Below are 25,412 nucleotides of genomic sequence, written 5' to 3' on the forward strand. Positions count from 1 at the left end.
AGAATCATTTAGTTAAACCTATTGATTCGTCTTTACGAATATAGATGTTGATTATATTAAGTCTGTTCCACGAGCTGTTCGTGGTGAAACTTGAGTAAAACACAAAAAAACTGCAAATTAAGAGCGTAACACAAATAAATTGCTAGTTTACCCTCATTACACAAATTTTCATGGAACAGCTTTGTGTAAAGTCTGGTGAGCACAGCTTTTTTTTTAAAACAAAACAGAAATAGAAATTGAAAAATAAGAGCGCGAAATAAATTTTAAAAAACATAGACAGTTTTATAATAATATATGCAAATATTTTTAAATACTTTTTATTTTAATAAAGTTAAAATTTTGTTGGCAGTTAAGAGTTAGAATTCATAAAATTTTATTTATGTTTTTATTACAAACATAAGAGAATGGAAAAATTGTTGTGCCATATTTACCAACAACTTTTCTGCAATTGCAAAACGGTAAAAAATTATATTTACACATTGTAAATTGTAATTATTTAATGCATTTTGTAATAGATGATGAATTTGTGAATGAAGAAGGCAATTTTATAACTGATGAATTAAAAAGGCCTCGCGAGATGCGGAAATGAATTTTAAATACTTTGTCATATTTCGAAGCAACATTTTTTATGTAATTTTTTACACGAGGTACTCGTAGTAACTTTGAGTAACACTGTGTATAAACAATTGCGTTACACCAGCAAATTTTCGAGTAAATGAGAACATCTGAGAGAGACTAAATCCCTGTCGAAATTTAAAAATGCTTTACTCGTACATTTTATTTCAAGTAAAATTTGTGTGATGTGTGAATCAACTGTTTTGGTTTTGAATTTAAATTTTTGTATTGTTTATTTGCGCGGCACTAATATTCTCACCAGATTTTATACCAAGCTGTTCCATGAAAATAAAATCTATGTAAAGAACGTAATTTGGCACTTTATTTGTGTTAAACAGGATATAGACGATGCTACATGTTTGCAGACAAGGTATGCGTGCTACCAAGTCGTATACCAAATTTCGGTCTGAGACATGTATGCGGTAAAATTAAAACTTTTTAATTATTTGTTAAATTTTTATATTTAAAAAATTATTTTGTGAATGAAATTATTAAAATGCAACATTTTAAAGAATTAAATTAAAAATAATTTTAGTTTTAAGAACTAAAATAAGAAATTATGTTTAATTCCAATTTCATTTAATTCTAATTAAAAATAATTTTAGTTTTAAGAATTAAAATAAGAAATGTACAAAAACAAAATTGCGCAAAGTTTCTTGCAAGTGCTTGTAATCTTTCTATATCTAAATCCATGTATATATGCTTGCAGCGAAACAAAAAAGGCAAAAACAGCAGTTTTGCTTTCTGTTGCTTCTCATGTGTTGTAATTCTGCAACAGATGTGCTCTGTTGATGTTTTGTAGATGTTACAAAATATTTCAACATAACATAACATAACAACATAATATCATCGATTAGTTAAGCCGACTAGAAATTTTCCGGTTAAAATTTAGGTAAATGCAAATAACCAACAGTTAACCCGTGATTAAAGCTAACTGATCGTGAAAAATAAGCTATTAATCTACAACAGTTTTAAGGGCCCATTAGACAGCAACGTTCGTTGTCAACGCGCGCTTGCCATTACACAAACAATTTTTTAAAAATTTTTTAAACACGCCCCAGATAAAACAACAAATATACTAAAAAATCGCTCTCACATGAGAATTTTTTTCTCCTACTTTTCTCCTACTTTGTGAAATGCGAAATTTGTTTGTGTAATAGTAACATTTGAAATTTTAAGAAATGTGTTGACGAAAATCAAAAAATTTTGATATTTCTTCAAACATGCTCGTGTTTTTGCATATACAGTCGGATTTGGTCGGCATGCAAAATTTTATTTATTTTGAGAAATGGAAGCGTAAACATCGCTTAAATGCACGCATGATTTGTCGTTAGCATGCGATGCTTTGCAAATATGAATGAATTTTATTTTAAATATTTGTATTTTCTACCTAGGTAAAATTTTTTAATTTCCAAAACATTTTATTAAGGAGAATTAAAATATTAATAACCTTGGGCTAAAAAAAAATAACCAAACATTAAATTACAATAAAAATTTTGTTTTAAATATTAATTGCATTGTGCACCTACGGAAAATTTGTTATTAAAAAATACCAAAAAAAAAAATTAAATTATATAAAATATAATATATATAAAAATAAATATATAAATTGAAATCATAAAAATAAATATAAATATATAAATTAAAATTATAAATTAAATGTCATCATTTTTCGTAAGGAAATTACGCATAGCAGCCGCTGTCGACACTTCAGCGATTGCTTTAATACTGATGAGTGCACAAATTTTGCATTGTTTGCTGGAGGCGTGTTTAAAAAATTGTTGGTAAATTTAATGTGTAATGGAGAGAGAAGACTTCGTGTGTTTGTCAACGCGCGTTGATGTCTAAAGGCCACTTTAGACATTCAAATAATATTAGTATGTTTGAACTGTGTACTTAACTAATATTCGGTTTTGTCTTAAAAATCATATTGAGTTTAATAATTTTTGCAATACAAAATCCATATAAAATCGTTGTAAAAATGTGCTAGAAGCTAATTAATAAAAGTAGTTCGTAACAGGCTACACCTAAGGTAGACAATTGTATTGTGTTTTGTGAAGTGGTGAATTAAAATTTTTTTCTTAAAAAGTATTTAAAAATAGTGCAGGTTTGTATTAATATTTATAAGAATTAATTATTCTTAAATTAAAGCTGGTAAGCTAAATATTGTATAAAATAATTATAAGATATTGATAGATTAATAAAATAAAAACTGAAATCACTCTTTTAAAATAATTTACAATTTTAAAATAGCTAATTAAATATATAATAAATATTAAAAAAAACTAAATATTATATAGATCAAAATGAAAATAAGACGTTACCATTCCCTGATTTTTGTTTTTGTATTTATTTACTAATAAAATATAATTTAGATTCGATATGTGTAATTTTAACAACGCCAAGAAAAATCAGATAATTGTCAGCAAAACTTCAGAGTTTCGCTAAACTACTAAACCTAAGTTGAATTTTACTTGCAAAATTTAAACAAACAATATATAGTAAAATCTTTATTTTATAAACAGCATATGTAATTGATATAAAAATTAAATAAAAATAATTTAATACATCAATTACATATATATTTTGTATGACATATTATTAAGTAAAGTTTATTAAAGCTTATAAAAGTTCTATCAGCTACATAAATGTACTCATTATAATATAAATATTTACTCATAAATATAAATAATCAAGTGCCTAAATGAGCCAGTGTGAATGCCTAAAACTTTAAAGTAATATTATGCATATATTAGTATGAGTACACAACAAATATTTTGTTTTTACATACAACCATGGGTCATGTTTTCGTCAGCTGTCACAGCTGATGAAGTTTTATTGCATGTGTCATTTGTTTTTGTTTTTGCGATTGGACAAATATTCCTTTGTCATTTTGCTTCTCATGAAATAGTTTAAGTTGTTTTAGCGAAGGTTCTGTTTTAGTAATTCTTTATTAGTGAATTAGCTGGATATTTATTTGTAATTAACTAAACTTGGTCACGGTAAGTAAAATGAAGTGTAGGTAACAACCTAATTGCAAAGTAAAGACATTTTTTTACCCCAATTTAATAAAATTTTCAAATGCTTATATGTGTATGCTGATGTTAATATGTTTGTTGGTTTTTTGCTCGCCTGACAACAACGCAATTCACAAGAGAAATATTCGATATTAAAATTTGTTTTTAAATCCATTTTAATAGTTTTACAAAATACAGAAGTGTATAATATTTGTACGGAATATTAAAATTTGAGATATGAATAATATTTATTCAAATATGCAAAAATTTGTTTTCTATATGTAAACAATAATATTAATAGTTAAAATTTAAAAAAATTATTTTTATGAATTATAAAATAAAATATTTTTAATAAAATTGTTACAGAGTGAAATAACATTTTTCTTCTCATGAAACCAAGAAACATTGCCTATTTTCTCTAACCACAAGGAAGCCATAAAGTTTCAATGACATTGAACTTTGCCATAGGAAGCAAGAATTTTTGTGGCATCCGCAAATTGCTGCAGAAAAATTATTTGCTTAAATAAAAAACAAATAAAAACTGGTATGCACAACTGGCATTCGAGCAGTTGCAATAATCTATCTGAAATTATTTCAAAATATGCATTAAAATGGGTGTTTTCTAACATCTAACGATGGTTTATTTACAATAATTTTTATAATCGCACACATGCGATAACAACGTTAAGATTAAAGTATTTTGGGTTTATTCAATTAAAGTGAATCATTCTATTTGAGTAATTATTTCTGTGCCGTTTCATATTTATTATCAACAATTCGTTTTATTTGTGTGCAATTTGAAATGAAGTTTAAACAATTTACATTAATTTTGTTTATTTTCAAGGAGGCACTGAACTGCGATTTAGAAAATGTCTCTTAATTTGAACAATGGGTCAAACCATCGTGATTACGGTGCTACCACGAGCAGCACTAGTGCCGTAATTGCAACTTTACCTGACGTTAATTTTTCCGGATTCAGTCCTACAGAATTTATGTCCCTTAGTGAGGATATTGCGCATAATATAAATGCTGTCAACTCCAGCTGGAAGCAGTTGGAGAAGATTCTTAAGGCGATTGGAACTCCACGCGATCAACAAAGTATGAGGGATAAAGTGCATAATATACATTTGAAGACAAACAGTCGCATCGAAGTAACAAGTAAGGATCTGGAACGGTTAACATCTATTGTTCGTCGCGGAGACAAGCAGCAGAAACTGCAGCTAGAGAAATTAACTAACGATTTTCGTTCTGTGGTTGAGAAATACTCTGCCGTGCAATATAGCCTGGTTGCAGCTATGAGACAGACGTATTCTCAAACACAATTATCGCAGATGCAAGACGATAGTGCACTTTCTGAGCAGGCTGAACTATTGCAACGACAAAGAGATGTGCAAGCTGGGCTTCAATTTGAACATGATATAATGGTAATTCGGGAGCGTGAAATTAAACGAATAGAGTCTGATATTTTGGATGTTAATGCCATAATGCTATCAATAAATAAAATTGCACAACAACAAGGCGAGCAAGTGGGTGAGTTAAATTTGTATATTTAAATTCAGTTTAATATTCTATTCTAAACACATATCTTTATGCTGTAGATCGTATTGAAACCAGTATTGAGAACGCTGCTACCGAAGTCGAACTTGGACGGGATGAGCTTATGAAGGCCTCAGAGCGACGTCAAAGTTATCGGCGTAAAATATTAATAATTTTAGTAATTGCTGTGATAATAGGTTTAATTGTAACTGGCATTATTGTTGGACAACTAAAGGGTTAAGTTATTTTATATTTTGCTAAAACGCTTAAGTGCTGTAAGGGCAAATTGTTTTTTACTCATAGTTATAGCATATACATACAAGAATACACGAAACCATTATCAAAAGACAAATATTTACAAACACATACCTTAACAGTTTTAAATAATTTCGCATTTTAAGTTTTAATAACATAATTTTATTAATTTATTACAATAATACACGTTGAAATTTTCATTTATAAAATGTATTAAAAACACACAACATATTAAACAAACGTATTGTTATTAAACAGCAATAAACCAAAATATAAATATATACTTTATATTAAACATTAAATTTAAAAAGTATTTGAAAAGTTAGAATCGTTTAATTGTTATATGAATTAAACAAATAAATTTAATCCTTAAAATTATGCATGGATTTTGAATTTATAATCTGCATTTGAAAAAATCTGAGAGCAGTTTCATCGTGAAGGCAGGCGATAGGCATATAGTAGAATAAATAGTTATTTCATTTGAGTTACCAGCGGAAATTTACATATTTATTAATTATAATATTTATTTATTAAATATGTTGTAGACTTTATATTTTTGTCTCTTAGTTGTGCATATTATATTAATATACTCCACAGCATAATTTATGAACAATTTTTTTCATTACAAGGTCCATGTTATGCAGACGATCATCGATTACCATATTTCTTGCTTTCATGCTTAAATTTTCTTAAACTATTTTTTGAAATGAAGCTATGTTGTTACTTTCAAAGAATATATGAATATAGTTTTAGAATTAATTTTTTAAATCAATTTCAATAGTTGATAAAAACTAGTGGAAAACTATATACAATATTTTCGAAAATATTTAGAAAAATATATTCAATATGGTTGGTTTAAGCGCCATATAGTATCGATTTAGTGCTACATTCTCATTACCATCTAACATATATTTTCCATATATTTTTGTTCATCAGTAATAGTAATTGATTGAAATTGTAACGAAACCAGATTTGAAGATGGTTGAAGCCTTAATATATCTTTCATATACATACATATAAAGAAGGGATTAAATTAGAATTTTAATTAAGTTGTGTAATTATCCCTAAACCTGTGTAATTTATTTTCGATAAATTGAATTGAAAATAATTTTAGATTTTAAATGGAGAAATTTGGCTTCTTCGTGATTTTTATTTAGCAAATTCCGCTAAATAAAATTCGTGTATTTAGCATAGTAATTAATAAAAAAGTCGTTTTAAAAAGTTTTAACTTGTTAATACGAACACAGTATGTGCATGTTTGTGTGCAAGTTATAGTGGTACAGTTTCACGTAATAATACAAATACACTAAACGGAAAAGTAAATTAAACATTAAAAGCAAAACATATTTTTTTTACAAAATTAATTAATTAATTAGGAGAGCCGCATTTAACTTAATATTGACAATGAGGACGGTGAAACCAATTTCAGTTTTGATTCCTCGTCATATGGCAGCAAAAGTTAATTCCAATGTTCGGGTTTAACATTAATAAATACGTATGTTTTTTGAGGTAATAATTTCCGAAGTTGTTATAATTTGACACTCCCTACATACTGTTTAAAACACATTTTGGACCTTTTAGCAATTTAGCAAGCGTTTACTACATGTTCTGCAATAAATCTAATATTTTATAAAATGTACTAGAAGTTACTGTAAGTGCAGAAACAGTATTAAATTGTCTATTATGTGGTTTAATATTATTTTAATTAAAATCAATGGCCCCTATATTTTGCAAAATGTTTCTTTTGGTAATATATTGAATTTGAATTTTGATACTGCACTCGCCCTGTGAAATGAAGTTGTTATTTACGAAGCAGGCAGCACTTTTAAATGTCAAGACAATTTTGACGTTTATCATTTGACATAGGGGTCCAGGTGCTTTATTTCGAAGAAGTTTTGGTAAATAAATTGGTAAATAAGTTGGTTTAAAAATTATAAATTTGTTATTGAAAATGGCACAAGGAAAGTTTAAAAAAGGAAAAGCCCCAACAACTATACAGAAAAAGCAGAAACAAAAAAATGCATCTGCATTCACAAGAAGATCTAGTAAGTAGAAAATACGCAATAAGGATATTTAAAATATAATAATAATAATGTTATATTTCAGATGCGCCAATTCAAGCAAAAAAATCAAAATATACAGAAAATCAAAAGATAAAACAAGTTATTTCAAAAAATGTCAACAAGTCTGTTGAAAGTGAATTACGTGCTCGTGCTAATGAAGGTCACATAAATTTGAGTAAAGCGCAGGAGGCTGTGGCGAAATTCAATAAATCAAAGACCACGGAACCATCGACTAGTAATAAGTAGACTTAATGTGAATATTTTGGCTGATATTGTGTTTTTAAAAGCAATGAATTTCCAATACTATGTACGTTTTCTTTTAAAGAATCCATAGCATAATTTGAAATATAAGCACCTACCATATAGTGATTGTGTTGTTAATGTCAACAGAATTTTAATTCTCTTTAATTAATTTGTTTTAATTAAATTTTTTTAAAGTATAGAGTTTAATTTAAGTTTAGTTTAAGGATACTATATTATATATTAAAAGCTTGAGGTATTGGTCAATCCATATTTAGCCAGTATAGTTAAAATACACGTAAGCTAACTTATAACAAGGACAACACACAAGCAGGTTAACTTGTTAATTGGTTAAAATTTGCAGTGATAAATTTTTATGTGATAGTTATTATTTTAAATTGCCTGGCTATATGTAGAAATCTGTATTGTTTTGCTTGGTATTCAGTTTTCTTTAATCATGTAACGAGAAATTCTTGTACATTCTGTGGAATATGGGGTTAGACACCAACAGGCATTTGTCATTGACCTACTTATTAACATTAACGGCAAAGTGCCGCCTAACCCTATCTTTATAGAATACGTTTGTCCTAACTTATCAGACATAAGTCCAGGTAAGTCCAGCAGATAGGTCCACATATTCATATGCAGCCGGTTCTCATTTATTGCAATGATCAAGTTCCACTTATCACTATCAGTAACTTTACTTTATTTCTTTAGCTTTATCTTGCTATATATGTATGTTTATTTAGTTTTCAAATGATTGGGTGGAAACTATCATATAAAATACAATACAATTAGAGTAAATTAGTTACTTAACATAGATTTGATGCAGAATTGGTTTTTTAATATTTCGTGTTTGTTTTCGTATTTTAGGCTCTACTTGGTTATTGACATAATTCCTACTATATAAAGTAATATGCCTACGTTCACTAAAAATCCTTTAATAAGTTTGTATATTCAGGATGAATGCATAATAAACTAAAGGATTTTATTCAGAGCAGGATATAGTATCAGAATATAGGATATAGTATATAGTATCAGGATATAGTATAATATAGACTTTAGGTAACTGGAATAATACATTATGGATGGGTATAGATTTTATATTATTTACCAAATAAACTTTACCAAATCCACATAACATGATAAAGTTGGTAGTACATTTATGGTGAATTCACTCAAGATTTGATTACAATATTTTCTTTCCATTAAGAAATATGTTCATACCATATTTATAATTGCGTCAATAAGACCTTCTTCTTTTCCAGAGCAGCAAATAAGCTCATAGAATAAAACATTGAAATTATACTTTAATAAATCAGTTTCGTTTAGAAGTTTGAAAAGTTTCGCCAGTAAAACGGAGTTTGCATTACTTAACTTTCCTTATCAATTTCTTTGAGGCCTCAGGTATTGTACGCCCATACACTGGAACAAAAGTTTGTCTGCCTTTATCAGCTTCAGCGGAAAGCGGTAAAGTTGTTTGAATGCATATTGAAGAAAAATGCGGGCATTTAGATATTCGCACTGCAAGTAACTGCCTTCAATTTGGAGCACAGTTAACTTCAGTGACATCATACAATAAACAACTTTTTTAATGCTTTAAAGGAGTGAAGTCTCCTGTGTCGAAGGATGTTTGAGTTCAATACAAATAAATTCATGAGTGGTCCTCACAATTGCGGTTAAGTGTTGTTTTCAGTTATTTTCATCGATATTTTAATTCTGCTTACATTCGTGAGATATTTTGGTAAAGTTGTGAAAATTGTTCGTAACAAACTTCTTCCTTCTGCGAATTGCACTCTACCCATTCAGATGGCTGCCAAAAGTTGTCCCAATCTCTTCAGGCTAAAATGTGCGATTATTAAATGAGTTGCCGGTAAAAGAAAACTTTTAAGATAAGTATTATAATATCGAAGTGCAAAATGTCCTTTGTTATAATATAAAAATAATATATAGAAAAAAACTTGAAAATATTAATAAAAAATATATTCAAGTTAACAATTTCAATAACAATTCTCTGAGATTTAAAAATTTCTACTTATCTATTTACATTTTTTTAAATTAAGGTTTTATTTCATTCTATAATAGTAATTTTCCTAATAGACATAGCTAAAAAATCGGTAAAATTTTAAACGTTTGAAAGCTTTTTTATAATTACTTCTTATATTTTATAAATTATTGATCTACACAATAATCACTACTACTGATTTCTTGAACCCCTTCTGGAGAATAGGAATAATTTCTGTATTATTTATACAAAGCGTGTTTGGTAATAAAACGCTTTGACTATGGATGTGATACTTTGGATCGATAAATGATAAAATTTGTATCGAGCGTAAATTTTCAACATGTAATGATATACAGGGTGCCGTAGGGGTTGTATATACAAAAAACCATTATTTTCAAAAAAAATCTTAAAACATTTTGAGAGAAATGGCATGCTTCTGCAAAAATGTTCGAATGTATTCTAAAAAATTAAGTTTGTACTATCATAACTTTCGAACAAAGAAGAGATCAGTTAAAAACTGAAGTTTATTTAATTGACTAATTGCTGGTGTAAGAATTAAGTTATTTTAAATCAATTGGTTTAAAGTTCTCATAAGACAACATTTCATCTAATTTTTATATTATGGGATTAAGATTGATGTGCAGTGAAAAGGATGACCAAGTTTACCTAATTCCTTATACTTCGATTATACTTGGTACTTAAGTTTAAGTGCCAAAGAGAAGGCGGCAGGAAAACCGTTAATATCAGCGACAGCTCACAGACTTCGAAAGAAAGCTTCTACTTACAAAACCAGTCGTTTGAATTCATCCATAATTGATAGTTCAACGTAAAACTGTAAGTAACGTAAATTCAGTCGGAAACAAAATAAATAATCCAAGGAATAATTATAATCACTAGGGAGCAAATAAACTGAGTTTTTAAATGCAAACTTTAGTCACGAAACATTGATAAAAAAAAAAAAAATTCGAAACGATTTCCATATGCCATAATAGTTGTAGAGTAAAAATAAAATAATTATTTATCATTAATAATAATTGACAAACTGACACCCAGTTAAATAAGGATATTTCAGTTATTTAAATGGACATAAGATGGAATAGGAAAGCAATATCCAGTATTTTTCTTTTCAAAAATTTATGCAAACTGCTTGGTAGTACGGTAACCCATAAATGATAGTTTGATTATAAAAAACTTAAAACTTGATCTCGTCCCGTGGCTGTAATAATCGTATATGCGCTCCCATTCTACAAAGGAAGAATTTTCCTATTATCGCAATGGCAGTGTCAATTAAAGCACGAATGGAATAAATTTTGTAAATGGGTTTAGATTATTACTCCAGAAGCTTAAGTGGTTATTCGGATTTCTTGGAAGAAATGGAAAGACACTAATTGAAAACGATTATGTACGTAACTTACTTTTGCTTTCTCTGTAATAGAGACTTAACATGAAATTTGTAAAATAATGTTTTGATATATAAAAGCTGGAGATATTCGCTAGTAAATAATGTAAGAGTCAAAGAGTGTGGGCCGCTATAATAGAAAAACAGAACAACGAAAGTATTGATGATATAGTAAAAGATGTCACAAAGCTATGTCAAGTGTGTGGTTTATAATCGTACATGTAAGAATATCTTTGCAAAAGTTGAAAATTCTAAAACACAAGATTATACTGCGGAGATCATCGTGCCAAAATAAAAAATGTGGGAAAATATAGCCACATTTCATAAAAAATAAATAGTTCTGCCGGAAAGACAAAGAAGGAATATTATGATATTTATTACTATGAGTATTGATTCTATTTGGTCTTAAAGAATAACTCTTCTTGGTACGCATCTATCTAAGAAAAGTAATTTTATCTCTGACTTATATTTAACTTATATTTTGGGTGCTGATCCGACTTTGTGACATTTTAAAGAAATAAATCTATATTAGAAATATGTAAATTAGATACTAAGTGTTATACTTTTTTTCCAGTGTAATATAGTGGAAGGTATATATGAAAAACTGGTTTATTGTATTGTATTGCTTATCTTATGATATCATCCATCATTGGTGTTTTGTGCAAATTATAATGTTTATGTTTTAATTTGGAGCCCAACATAAACTAATTCGCATCTATAAATTTGTTTTCCAACGCAGTGTGACGAAGCGGCTCTTTATCGTGTTAATCATTTAACTACGAAAAGTATAAAATGTAAATAAAATGTGTCAATCAGAGTGCAAATAATGGATAATGGATGAATTTGGAAATGTAATAACACAAAATTTGTTTAAAAATATTGAACAAATATGGAACACGAGTTCATTAGACTCGTCCACTTAGTCGTTGCGTCACTTCGAAACGAAATATTGTGACTACTATTTTAATCATACAGTTGATCTTTAAAATAGTCTTAGATTTATATACCCTTCACATACTGAGTATATTAAGTCTGTCTGTGAGTAGGTAAACCGTTCTCCTAGTTTTTGAAATAGTTTAGTAAAATTTTGCACATACTCGGAATGATCGAACTTTGAGACTATATCTATTATTTGCTATATGAACTGAGCAATCGGAACTTAGTTTTCAATAAGTTATTGAGGTCATTAGGTAAAACTTGGCTATTAGAAATGTAAGTATCAAAAAATGTTGTTAACATCAGATGAATTTATATATAGTGGCAATAGTATATAGCAAGCTGGCGGTTTAGACACTAAAATTTATTGCGAACTAATTTTTATTAAAACAGGATTTTTATAAATGCGACTAATACAATTGATTGTTATTAAAAATTTGTAAATAAGTAAAAATTTCGTTAAAATTACCATATAATATAAATATAATGTAAATAGGCTTGTGTAGTTCAGGAATGACTAGTAAAATAATGTAGTTCATTTGAAAGAATTAGCGAACTCGATTTCATTTTAGTAGATTGTAGTTTATACTTAAATTATTTTTTGTTAAAAAATAGAGTTAAGGTTAAGGTTAATAGTTAAGATCTAAAGTCTATAAGTTGTCAGTAAAACAACATACACATATTATTAAACATAAGGAATAAAGAGTCTCTGAACTAGTTTAATTTGATGTAAAGATCTAAAGTGCACACTAGAGTTGTTGATAAAACTTATATAGTTATATAGTTATATAGTTTTTCTGAAAAATTAATATTAAAAATATTTGTTGTTGATCCTTTTTTTCGAGTCAGCGCAACTGGGCACTTTTATTCTCTGATAGCTGGGGGTACTACAGGGTCCCACCCATCTCATTGACTAATTTGTATATCTCTCCTAAGCTTCATGATTATTCAGTGATTGATCTAAGATCTGCGTACCTCCCCGTGTGGAGACTGATTACTCTTAGATTAGATAGTGGTAAGTAGAATAGCCTGTGAATTTTCGCATATAACTTCAGGGCTCTGTCCCTTATGTATTTTTTGATCGGGTTGTTGTAGTATGAATTGTTTACTAAATATGGAACCTCTCACTTTAAATTTTATTCTTTTCTTAAATTGAAACATTTGTTTTTATAATATTACATAAAACTAAATCGAATTTTGAAAATGATTCAAAATTAGGCATCGACTTTACAGAACAGGAGTGGGCAATGAAACCTATTCAATGTTTTAAGGGCTATTGCAGAGCCCAACTACTAAAAATCTGAACAAAAAGATGTCACATATGTATATGGCTATTAAATAGAATTAATGATTGCAATCAAGACCAGGTTGTTCCAACAACAACTATAAAAAAATTAAATTAAGAAACCTAAACAAATACTAAAGGATATATTGAAAATATAAAAATATATCGATACATTGAATAGCATATTATAGATACGATACCAATATAGTCAAAAACTGAATATAGTCAAACCCTATAATAATGAAAATCGTGAAGAACCTGGCTGCTATTACTATTACAATGGCATCTGTAACGAATGCATCACAATTACTATACCATCTACAGGGATTAACAAAATAATCATTATATGTATATATATATATATATATATATATATATATGTTATATATATAAGTAAATTATAATTTTAATTTTTATATTACATGTATATATATTCTTAATTTCATTATTATTTTATTATTATACTTGTTTTCTTTATAAATACTATATTACTCTTATTCATTAAAAGAACTTTTAATAATATTAATTTGAACAGGATCTATAACCTCTCCTTTCTAAATTTTATTATAATTCCCATTTGTTTTCTCTGCTTTAATTTAGTTTAGAAAAGCAGAGTTTAACTATGTTTTTGAAATCCAGTCAAGTTAAAAATGTTTTGCCATTGTTTATAATAAATAAAAATAATTGCATAATAATTTTCTAATTAAATTAAACGAAATTAAGCAAAATTTATAAACTTAAATAATCATACAAGTATGTTTGACATAAAACTAAATGACTAATGGACCTATATGATTATATTCATAACTTAAATATTTTTGTTTTGGTGGGTTATTAAGTTTAATTATAAACCATATTACCAAACTCCATTAAACGAAATAATTTATGAAAAAAATTAATGATAATTTAAAAATTAAATTTTGAGCATTTGTAATATTGTCATACAAAAAATAAAGTGATGCGGGTGGAGATTCAATCGAACCTAACTTTATTTATTTTGTGAATCAATCCCTAATCGTCAGTTATTACGGATTATATATCATATGATAAAATTTTCATGAAAATTGTTGACAGTTTATAATAGAAGTTAAAGTTAATTTAACTCTAGAGCGACATCAATCATTCACATTCGATTATTCGTCGCTTGATTTCTTATAACATATTATTTTTTGAATTTATCGTTGAAGGAATGGTTAGTCTATAAAGCAATGCTAGTAAGAAGTAGAAATACAATAAAAAAGCAGATCAAATTAAATTTAAAATGATAGAGGTTTTTCGGAAGTAGTGAACTACAACAACAAAAATTCTTTTTTATACTATTTTAAATAATTGAATTTTCGGCTGATTATACAACTGATTCGAATATTGCCAAATACCCATTATTAGTGTTCTTGAAAATAATTCTTGTATTTAATTATTCGTAAATAATTTTTGAGACTGCAAGTACCAAGAATCGAACTCGTGCCCTATCAACTTTGAAGCTCAGAGTCAGCGCTCCTTAACCAACTGACCCAAAGCCGTACATGACTTTTATGTTCGTACATTTTTCGGGAGTTTTGTAAATTTGCTGTGAAAATTTACTAACAAATTCACTTGCTGTATTAGAACAAAAAATTATTTACGGATAATTAAATACAAGAAATAAATTTAAGACCACTGATGATAGGTATTTGGCAAAACTCGAAACAGCTGTATGGTCAGCCAAAAATTCAATTAATTAAAATAATATAAAAAAAGAGTTTAAATTGATATATAGAACTTCTGTATTTTAAGACCTACTATATTTATTTTTTTTCGTATATTTCATTATTTATTTACCCTTAATTTATTATTGAGCGTCTGATTAATTTTTACACATTTGTTAAAGTTGAATAAGCAAATATTACCCATAGTGTTTACAATATTCGTTTTAGGTGATGATATAAAAGGGGTTGAGGTTAAGTCGTGGCAAGGTTTTGGAATTTTAATAGATAGGATGACATCAAATGATATAAATCTGCAATAAACGCATTTCAAAAGTATAGTCATGATAGTAAGCGGCTGTACTATAACCTAAATTGGACTACAACAGTTCCAGTTGTTCTTTTCTTGAAAATTGTTAGACTATAACCTTCGAAAACAAAGTAGAAGAGTATAAGTGTTTTCTAAGAAGATACTGCATCGGTTTTAGTGACTGATAGCTCTTTTTGGTGTTCTATTATATTGATGCTTTTTAAAACTAATTCTTTGCAAAAGTAGTCGATTTTAAAGATTAATTTCGGATTAACTAATGCAACAAAAAGAATGGGTTCTAAAAATTAATATGCTGTTTGAATATCCATTTGTACCAATCGAGGGGGAACTTTAGGAAAAGTACTTGGTTCTGCTTACAACGAAAGCATTTTGGATTCTACATCGAGGTGTTAAATATACAATAATCTAGCTGTTAAACAAGGTCGATAGTAATAGAATACCTGTTAGCAGTGTGTACAAATTTCTTATAAGTTCCTATAGAAATATTAATAAAAAGAAGTTTTTTTGCAGACATGATTTTAAAAACATATCCTTAAATACTTTTTAGGAAATAATATTTATTTAATACGAGATTAACATAAATCACAATTCAATTGTCTTGATTAATTCGGTAGGGTAGGGTAGGGTAGGGTTGGATAGAGCAGGGTTTTAAAAATTTCTTTGAGAGAATTAACATCTATGAGTGTAACTTTTATTTGTTTATATTAGAATAGATGTATCGACTTTCTGAAATGAAAAATGTGCTATTGTGAAATGTGCTATTATTATAGAATCTATTTATTATCGGTTAGTTTGCATCAAAGTAAATTATTTGTGTAAAGGCATTGAGAATATAGTGAATTAACTTGTTTACAAATTATAAAAAAGAATGTATTTTTGTTTTTATATTCGAATAAATTTTTCTCATTAATCAGCTAATGAGTACTTAATTTCAACTGGGATTTACATATAGTTTACGATGTGTTTACGAGTATCTAAGTTTTTATTTATAGTCACGAAAACAATGGAAATTTTTTTTTATTTGTTTTATACTAATTTTGCTTAATGAATAATTTAAATTGAATGAAGTGCTTTAATAATGAACTCTCTACAATTCGTTATTTAATTATATTATAACTAAATAAATATTAAGTTAAAAAAATTTGATAATAAAAAAGTAAATAAACCATACAAAGAGAGCCTTTGAATATATACGAAATTATGTATCAAACTTTTTTTATACGATTATATGATCAATTGCATGTGATATGTACTAAATACTTTCCAGAAGTAAATTTTAGATAAATTCAACTTTTAATTAAATTTGTACAATACATATAATAAAGATCTTAAAAGGGTTTAATTAGATATTGATGGTTCTGCGGATAAATCACAATTCTCTTCGAACCGGTTCTTGTGAAAGTAGGTATTTGTACTTTTTATTATTCCAATAACCATCGGAACGGTTAATGAATCCGTCACACCTATTATAGAGTACTCAAATCTGCGCTGAGCTTTTTCTACTTGATTTGATTGATGTGTAATATTTAAACCATTATTTGATAATTTTTTTAATTATTTAAGTTGCGGGCAATAACAAAACTTTGACATCAAATTGCTCTTACAATGAAATGTTTGATGTTTTTACAGTTTTTATTCGTTTTTCTATTTTGAATAGAACGTTTCATAGTTGAAAAAAAATTTTTATTATATACAAATATTTATTTTATTTTTTTTGTACTTTCATATCGTTACGATGTATGTTTTCAATCTAATAATTACAATACACTGTTAAATTCTGCCATAAAAAATTATCTACTTATATCACCTATTTGTGTTACGTATATAAGTAGAAGCAGGTAGGTAACCAGGGAAGGGGCTAGAGGGGCAAAGGATTTGAGGTGATACAAAATACGTTATTTATATATATGTATTAAATGTATACATAACGCGACGAGACTATTTAAAATGATTGTTAAAATTTTCTTAAAATCGCTGACATTATTCGAAACCTTCCCATATGTAGATTTACGGTTACAGGCTTGATTAGAAGTATTTGACAAAATTAACAGATACTCCTCTGTAAAGATTGATTTGTTATATACGAATTTTAGAAATAGATTACGGCGATAGTTGTCGGTATATGAATTATTTATATATTAAAACACCAAATCATTACTGTATAAATAATTTGTAGCATTAACAAGTAACTTAATTTAATAATTTGTATAAGTGTGATCTGTAATAAGGCTAATTAATTAAGGTGCCTAATCAAGGTGGGAATTAGGAATATTTTAGTTTTGCAAATGATTTGCTTTGGATTTCAAAAGAAAATATTTCTAATGGAGATAATGGAGATTGCTTGAACGTTTTAAGCGTTTTTTCTAAAGCTATGGGTGTTGTTTTATTGGCTTTCTATAGTGTAGTATATGCTTGTATGCGCATGTATGAATGTTAGTAAATATCAATTTCGCTGTGAAGTGAAATACTTATTTTAAATTTGATATTAACTATCAAATGCTAAGAAAGATTATTTTAGATTAACACATTTTATCATTTATTATTTAATTATTCTCTTTAAATTCAATTTTTATTTGGGAAATTTTGTAGATGTTGTGGGCTTATTAATTTTTCTTGTAATGTAATATATAAAAAGGCTTAAGGGTTTATAATTAAAAGAGTTTACTTAAGTACTTTTATACACAAAATAATATAAAAAGCTATAAACGTTATGTAAGAGATATATTGGGATTAATATATATATATACTTTAAAGATATATAGTTTATTGTACATACATGAGTTTTTTGGTTAGTTCGGGCTGCATAAGCTGTACATAGTCAATAAATAGTTCACTTCTCTAATTGGATGTATTGCTAGTCCATAATCATGACATCAGAAAGCCCATACGGATAAATAGAATTTTTAACCATTTTTAACCATTTGTTTTGTATAAAAAATATTTTTCAGTGTACGCGTATTCGCAATAAAATCGTAATGAGTTGGTATTATATACTTTAATGAAGTAAAAGAATAAAAAACTGCTGTTATAACCAAATATGTATATATGTATGGACAGCACGATGATTTGCAAATAAATCAAAAAAATCTCACGCAGAAGTTACTGAATTGATAGATACAAAATTGGGCTTAACATTTCGCTGAGCTTGGCTTTTACTATAAAAGATTTAGACTTGTTCTATTTCGGCATCATTCTGAAGAGAAAATTCGATCGCAATAGTTCGCAAAATGTTTAAAGCGGTGGTTTGTGTTCTGTATCTATTTGCAGTAACAATATCGGCTTACGATTTCAAAGATGCTGACTTTAGTAAGGCTCTGCGATATTCTTTGATCTGTTATGGAAATTGATAATCAAAAAAATTATTTCTTAGATGAATATTTGTTTGATGAGTTGCAAGCCGATTACGAAGAAGGATTTGATACTGTCGTCCGTCTACGTCGTGATACTGAAGTAGCTGAAACATCAACTCCGGCTAAAGAGTCTAAAGAATGTGGAAAGCGTGATTGGAAGAAGGATGGTCTATGCTGTACAGGCGATAAATTTGACATGAAACACTTTGAGGTTTTTAAAGAGGCTAAAAAACAGTGTTACGCTGAAGTACGCGGCAATAATTGTAAGTTGAAAAAAAGTTGGTATAATAGCAAAAAACGATATATAGTATGTATAATATATTTATACATTAATTTTGTTTAGCTGATGATTCCTTTGATCCATTTGATTGTCAAAAAATGCAGCAAGTGAAAGAGCAAGTCGTGTGTGTTAGTGAATGTGTTGCAAAGAAATTGAATATTGTGGACGAAACCGGTGCCCTTAATCGGGATGTTCTTCTTACACACTTAAAATCAAAAATAGGTGATTCACAGTGGAAAAAAGATGTATTAGAGAGTTATGTGGATAAATGTGCGGGTGAAGCTAAGGAAAAAACAGTAAAGAACTCTTCTGAGGAAGTTAATAAGTGTAATAGTCAACCAATGACATTCCATCACTGTCTATGGCGTGAATTTACAAATGGCTGCCCTGTTGAATTACGGGTTGACTCTCCTAAATGTTCCAAAATTCGTGTGCGTTTAGCAAAAGGAGATACTTCGTTCTTAAATAAGCACTTCCTTCATCATTATCATCATGGACGTCATGAAGAACAAGTTCAATAAATTGATAATTAAGGATTGAAATTGAAGACCTCATTTAAGACTAATTGGATCAAATAAAAGCATTTAAAAATAAATCAGAAATTAATTAATATACTAAAACTACACATATAGTATTAGAATAAGTGAAAAGGTAGCATTCTTTTGGAAGCATAATTTTTTTTTGATGTATATGATTAGGCAATTGTAAAGAATTGCGTACAAAAAATGTTATGGATCCTTTAGTTTTCAACTGAAGGCAGTTATGAAGCCGATTAGTTAACTGAAAATTATTTTGTTTTTATATCTTTTTAAATGAATGAGTTCTTTAGTAATTTAAGTATCACATTAAAGCGACTGGATCCTGCGTGTTGCATGTGTTCTCTTTAATCCAACTTATTTTCGTCATTTTAAATAATTCCATCCATAGGCACTTTAAGTGAAGGTGAAGTCCTCTATACATCTGCTGAGTTTGAAGTTATGGGAAGTTGTAGATTTTACAGTTGCTAGAAAGGCTACTCTGAACCGGAACCCACTTTACCATTACCGATGAATGCACCATAGCTCATTTAAAGATATATGAATTGAAATATAAATTGGAATATAATAATTGCTTGGTTAATAATAATTGCTATTTTATTGGAATGAAGTTAATTATAGGATATATAACACCAACTTCTGTCTTACTAATACCGTAATATGTTTTCGCTAATCTTAAGATATGTTCAACAAAAACGCCTTTTTCCCCTTTACTTTTATTACCGTCATCTATCGTTTTTAGTAGGTAACTTTACGAATCCGTTTAAGCTAACATTTCAACATATACATAGAAAATAGACTTTGATGAGCTGACATATATAAATATGTAGAAAATCTGTATTCCACAAATTAATCGTATTTATCAATAATTAATTACAGACGACCGATTTGAATAAAAATCGTTTTCCCCACTTTATGAATATTCTTGCCATTAAGACGTGTTTAGTTCTGCCATTATTGCCAAAGTGTTCATAAAATCTATTGATTGGATGCAAATGAGTTTCATTCGAATTTGCCTTTCAAAGGATGAAAATTGAAAAGTGCTTTTGAATATTCACGATACAGAAATAAAGCAAAAGCGAAGCAATCGCTCCGGCAGGTTGGGTAATGACAGGCCGTGCTCTAAGTACTTGTGGGTTGGAAATGGCAAAAACTGCACTTAACGTGCATATTCACAAGTGATTGAAGCTAATGAAACACGCTTTGATATTTCATTGAAACGAATTGGCTTAAAAGGATTTTTATGATGAATTTTGAAAAGTCCTTTATTTGATTTTAAACGAATGAATATCGTTAGAGAATCCTCTTATAAATAGACATACATACGTCTACAAAAAAGAGCTATTAAAACGATTTTTTAACAGTTAAAATTATTATTAAGTCAAATGTGAACCTTTTAACTTATTAAAATTTATGTTTATAAATCTTTTGATTGAAAAGGCTTTATTTATTAACATTCAATCCTTGTAACACATAATGAAGCTTTTGTTTATTAAAAAACGGCCAAAATTAAAAGTTGTGGATGAGAGATGAACATCAAATTTTTTCACAAAAAATTCTGTGAAGGAAGAAGAAGTGTGTAAGAGAGCGAATGAGAGAGAGAACGAGTGAGAGAGAGAGAGAGGGAGACAGAGGGAGACAAAGAGCGAAGAGTTCGCAATACTTTATGCATCTTAAGACCACGGTTGCCACTTATGGTACTTTAGTACCAAAATTGGTACTTTTTTTTCCGTTTGGTACTCTGGTACTCATGTTCAAAAAATGGTGTATTTTCGGCGACCCAACTTTATTGTGGATATTGTATTGTTTTATACTTTTTGTACATTTTATATAAATTGTATTTTCTTATAAAAGACAATAGAAAAATTTTGGACCTTTTTTTACAGAAATGGTACCTTTTTAAACCAATTTTGGTACAGAAAAAAATTTTTAAGTGGCAACCGTGCTTAAGACTTTAGGCATTTCTCATCTCCATTAGAAAAAAGAATTTAAATCTAAAATAATAACCACAATACAGTGGCGTGACTACATTTTTTAGGCCTGTAAGCAAATTCTAACTAAGGCAAATTCTAACCCCTCTTTTTATACTCTTTACACGAAAAATGTGAAAAGGGTATTTAAGGTTTGTCAAGATTTTCGTAACGCATTAAAGGAAACGTCGGAAATACCATTAAGTATATATCAGTACAGTATATATATACTTTTTCAGTTCAAACTACTCTCTCAGCTTTTGAACTCTTTGAATGAAACTTTACACACATACTTTTCGGGAGCCGACCCTGTTCACGATTTGATTTCATTGAAGTTGGACGTCTATTTCTTGTAGCTGTGATATAAACTTAACAATCGGATATGAGGTTTCTTTTTTTTTTAATAAAGGTATTCAAATGAAATTTGGTGTATACAGTACTGATATTTGCAAAAGACAACGTACAAAATTATTTTCAAATGGGTTTAAATCTAGATATAGCTTCCATATAAACTCTCGATTAAGACACATATTTTACTTAGAAAAACTTTTTTATTTTATAAATAGGTTTAATATTTTATTTGAAGTACATACATATTATGTACTTTAAATTTAAAATTTACGTATCTTTTATAAAATGCAATATGAAGTTATTCCAACAAAAAACGTTTCGTCCCTGTTTTGAGAATTTATTAAAAATATATACAATGATCACAAAAATTTATAGTGGGGCCCCCTAAATTCGTTGGCCCGAAAGCGTTGCTTCCAGTTGCTTCCCTGTAGTTACGCCACTGCCACAATATGATATTGTTGGACAAACCCTGAAATCCAAAAAATTTTCTTTTTAAAATATTTCTAATATTATCAGTATTACCTTCTGCTCAAAAAGTATCCGGATTTTGTTGTTTGTTAACTACTCCTTAAGTAATAGAACTTTTTCAACGATTTTTTCTTATATCTTCTTTTTTCTGCAAAAAAATGTAGTGGGAACATTTTAGAACTGCTAATTTGTAGTGGTTTTGAAAACTTTACACCATAGGCTAAATTTTTGAATAGACTGTAGTTTTTGTTATGTAGTTTTTGTTAGTGTAGTGGAAAATTTTGATAAAAATAGCTGATACTACTAAATTCTGTTTTCAAATTGGACTGTTTGGGAAATCGAATCGCGGTATTCTCCTCCCTCATCTTTTGTTAGCATTTTTATATAAACTTTGACGAAACGAATAGCTTCTTCTGCAATAAAATTTGTACGCATGTATTTATTTGATTCTTTCCTCTTAGGTAGAGCGTATAGCCTCTGTTATTAATTTAAATCAAATTTTATTATGGGAATAGGTAACAATGTCATTCCATTGATAATATCGTTGCTTCAACTCATGGGTGGCATATCGGCTCATCTAGATCCTGTCAAGCAATATTGCAATGTGGTCTTGTTAGAGTCCGCCTTTTCTAGTCCTATTTAAGGTCCTGAATTTTTTCTATTGCTCTAGTTTAGCCTATTTAAGCGCATATCGATATTGGATATTCTCTGAGGTCATCAGGTGTGTAAAATTGTTTGTAGGCATTGGTTTATAAAGGTCTAAATTCTAGATTGTATTATAGTGATAGTTTTCCATGTTACACTTTCAATAGATGGTACTGCCCTCATGTTGGGAGTGAATTTGCGATGTGATTTTATTTGATTGTTTGACGTGATTATTTCATTACTACAAATAAATTCTAGCACAAAGTTCAATCAGTTTGTATTCGATTGATGTATCCTAAGTTACTTAAATTAAGTTAAATATTTTTAAAATGCATATAAACATGTTATGAAATATATATATAATATATTTCTGTTATTGTTTATAGTTTATTGATTGTGTTCAAAAAAAGATCTAACTTATAATTTAAAAGGAGTTATATTTATCTATATATACATATTATATATATTATATTACATATATACTATATATTTATTTTATATGTACTATATATGTTATATATATTATTATTTATTATATTCCTACAATTTAGTAATTGGATTTCAACCATTCATAATTTTTTTGCCACAATCCGGCGCCCCGGAAAGTGTGTGCCCAACTCGCACGGACAAAACCATTCCCCCTCATTCCTAGAGATTTTGTCTTACCCCGGAACCACGACTTCCATCGGTGTGACCTGCGTCTAGGCCCCGCAACTGCTTCAGGTGATTAACCTTACCTTTCATCATGGTGTGATACATCTGCTTGCTTCAGCTGTCGTCTATCGAGATCTACTTTTTTCAACCTCAGGATATTTTCAGCGAACATTTCTATGCGATCCTAGTTTGTTTTGTTTTAGGTCATTAATTGTAGATAAAAAAATTGAAGAATCTTTAATATTGCTTGTTAATAGATGCTAGTAATTTTTGTAAACAATTTTTTTAGGTATGATGATATCTTGGAAATTAAAGAAAAACTAATAAAGCTGATCAAATACAGTGGCAATTGATCACTTTAATTGACTATATCATATATTACTCGTACTATGTAACAATGGATTTGTTGTGTGAGGAGTATTCGAATTTGACAAATCTAAATCCAAATCTAAATCCAAACCCAAACCACTTTCTTCTCTTATATTCCCAAATTACGCGTTTATGAGTTCTGAAATTCATGAAAGCAATCACAATCATGTAGTAAAGTTGACATTAAGTACAGTTGCTACAATTGAATATTTCCACAAAATGCGAGTCGATGATATTATTTTGTTAGGACCCTGGTATATGGACTTAAATGCTAATCATGAGTTTATAGTGTTTTTAGCAGCAGCAACAATAACAACAAAAACAACAATAACAACACAACAGCGAACAGAATAATTGAAAGAATTTCACTAAATTTCGGGTTTCGCTTTTGTCGACGAGCCTTGTTAAGTTGTCGCTCGGATGGAAATTGCAAATGGTAATGCATGTAAATTTGTGCAGGATTAAAAAGTAAAATAGAATCCGTTATGTGACCACTTGGTTCCATTGAATTCTGGTTGGACATGCGACCACCTGCAAAATTTTAACACAAACACAAACGCAAACACAATCGCATTGTGTTCTCTGATTTGATTTGAATTTTGTATTTTTAATGTCGTCTATTTGGACAACAAAGGAAAGTAGCCTGCACAGGAAAAGGATTTAGAAAACAATAACAAAAAACTTATATTTATGCATATTTACACCCTGAAAATACTTGCTTAAAATGTGCGGAATTTGAACACTTGTCAATTTCAATTGAAAGCGGATTAGATTTGCAACTGGGATTTAATCATGACCAATCCCGATAAAGCTGCAATGCAAAAGGTCCCAATGTATTTTTGAAATTTTCATACGAAAAACATAAAAAAGTTCTAATTCAATTTTGCAACTAAAATTACTTGAGCATACAGTTTTTAATATATTCAATTGTTGAGCTCTTTTTTAATCTTATCATTTAATGAAAACACGAAGCTATAACTGCTTCAGAACTCATTCGTGTCCATAATTAAACCATTTATGGAATTTTAACGCAGCAACGCCGAAAACATGTTTGTATACGCGTTTGAGTACAAATTAAACATTTTCGTTTTAATTTCAGTATAATTGTGTGCGATGGACATTAACATTCCTCCATGTACCCATGCACCCATGTACCAAAGCGAAAGGTAGCTCGAATTTAAGGGCACTTTTAATGCTCAATAGCAGGTGCAACCTCATGGATAACTCCGACGTCGATACAGGCGAAGAGTGATCATTAACAATGGCTACGCTTTTATTCACAGTTCTCGCTTCGATCTGTAAAGCGTATCCAAAAATGTTGATGCGATTATTATAGTTTTTATGACCGCAGGTGGAACTTAAACGCTTCTTATCTCAATTCTTTACTGTTCCGAGTATAAAATTAAAACTTAGAAATCCGTTGAA

The 25,412-nt window shown here is 28.6% G+C and overlaps 3 protein-coding genes across 4 annotated transcripts; all 3 read left to right on the forward strand.

The window, feature by feature from the left end:
- Positions 1–3,481: 3,481 nt before the first annotated feature.
- LOC119671709 (syntaxin-12) lies at positions 3,482–5,520 on the forward strand. Of its 2 annotated transcripts, none has more exons than XM_038082462.1 (3): positions 3,482–3,617; positions 4,477–5,162; positions 5,231–5,520. In XM_038082462.1, exons 2-3 carry the CDS (start codon positions 4,502–4,504, stop codon positions 5,407–5,409), a joined length of 840 nt encoding a protein of 279 aa, XP_037938390.1. In that variant the 5' UTR covers positions 3,482–3,617; positions 4,477–4,501; the 3' UTR covers positions 5,410–5,520. The 2 variants fall into 2 exon arrangements, with proteins under 2 accessions (XP_037938390.1, XP_037938391.1); XM_038082463.1 differs by lacking the exon at positions 3,482–3,617 and adding an exon at positions 4,003–4,176.
- A 1,736-nt stretch (positions 5,521–7,256) lies between these two features.
- LOC119670553 lies at positions 7,257–7,855 on the forward strand. Its single transcript, XM_038080852.1, has 2 exons — positions 7,257–7,468; positions 7,530–7,855. Exons 1-2 carry the CDS (start codon positions 7,375–7,377, stop codon positions 7,730–7,732), a joined length of 297 nt encoding a protein of 98 aa, XP_037936780.1. The 5' UTR covers positions 7,257–7,374; the 3' UTR covers positions 7,733–7,855.
- Positions 7,856–18,551: 10,696 nt separating this feature from the next.
- Positions 18,552–19,579, forward strand: LOC119672446. Its single transcript, XM_038083499.1, has 3 exons — positions 18,552–18,670; positions 18,735–18,977; positions 19,058–19,579. Exons 1-3 carry the CDS (start codon positions 18,592–18,594, stop codon positions 19,513–19,515), a joined length of 780 nt encoding a protein of 259 aa, XP_037939427.1. The 5' UTR covers positions 18,552–18,591; the 3' UTR covers positions 19,516–19,579.
- The last annotated feature ends 5,833 nt before the right edge of the window (positions 19,580–25,412 follow it).

The sequence above is a fragment of the Teleopsis dalmanni genome, chromosome 1 (genome assembly GCF_002237135.1).
Source record: "Teleopsis dalmanni isolate 2A chromosome 1, ASM223713v2, whole genome shotgun sequence".
NCBI classification, from domain to species: domain Eukaryota; kingdom Metazoa; phylum Arthropoda; class Insecta; order Diptera; family Diopsidae; genus Teleopsis; species Teleopsis dalmanni.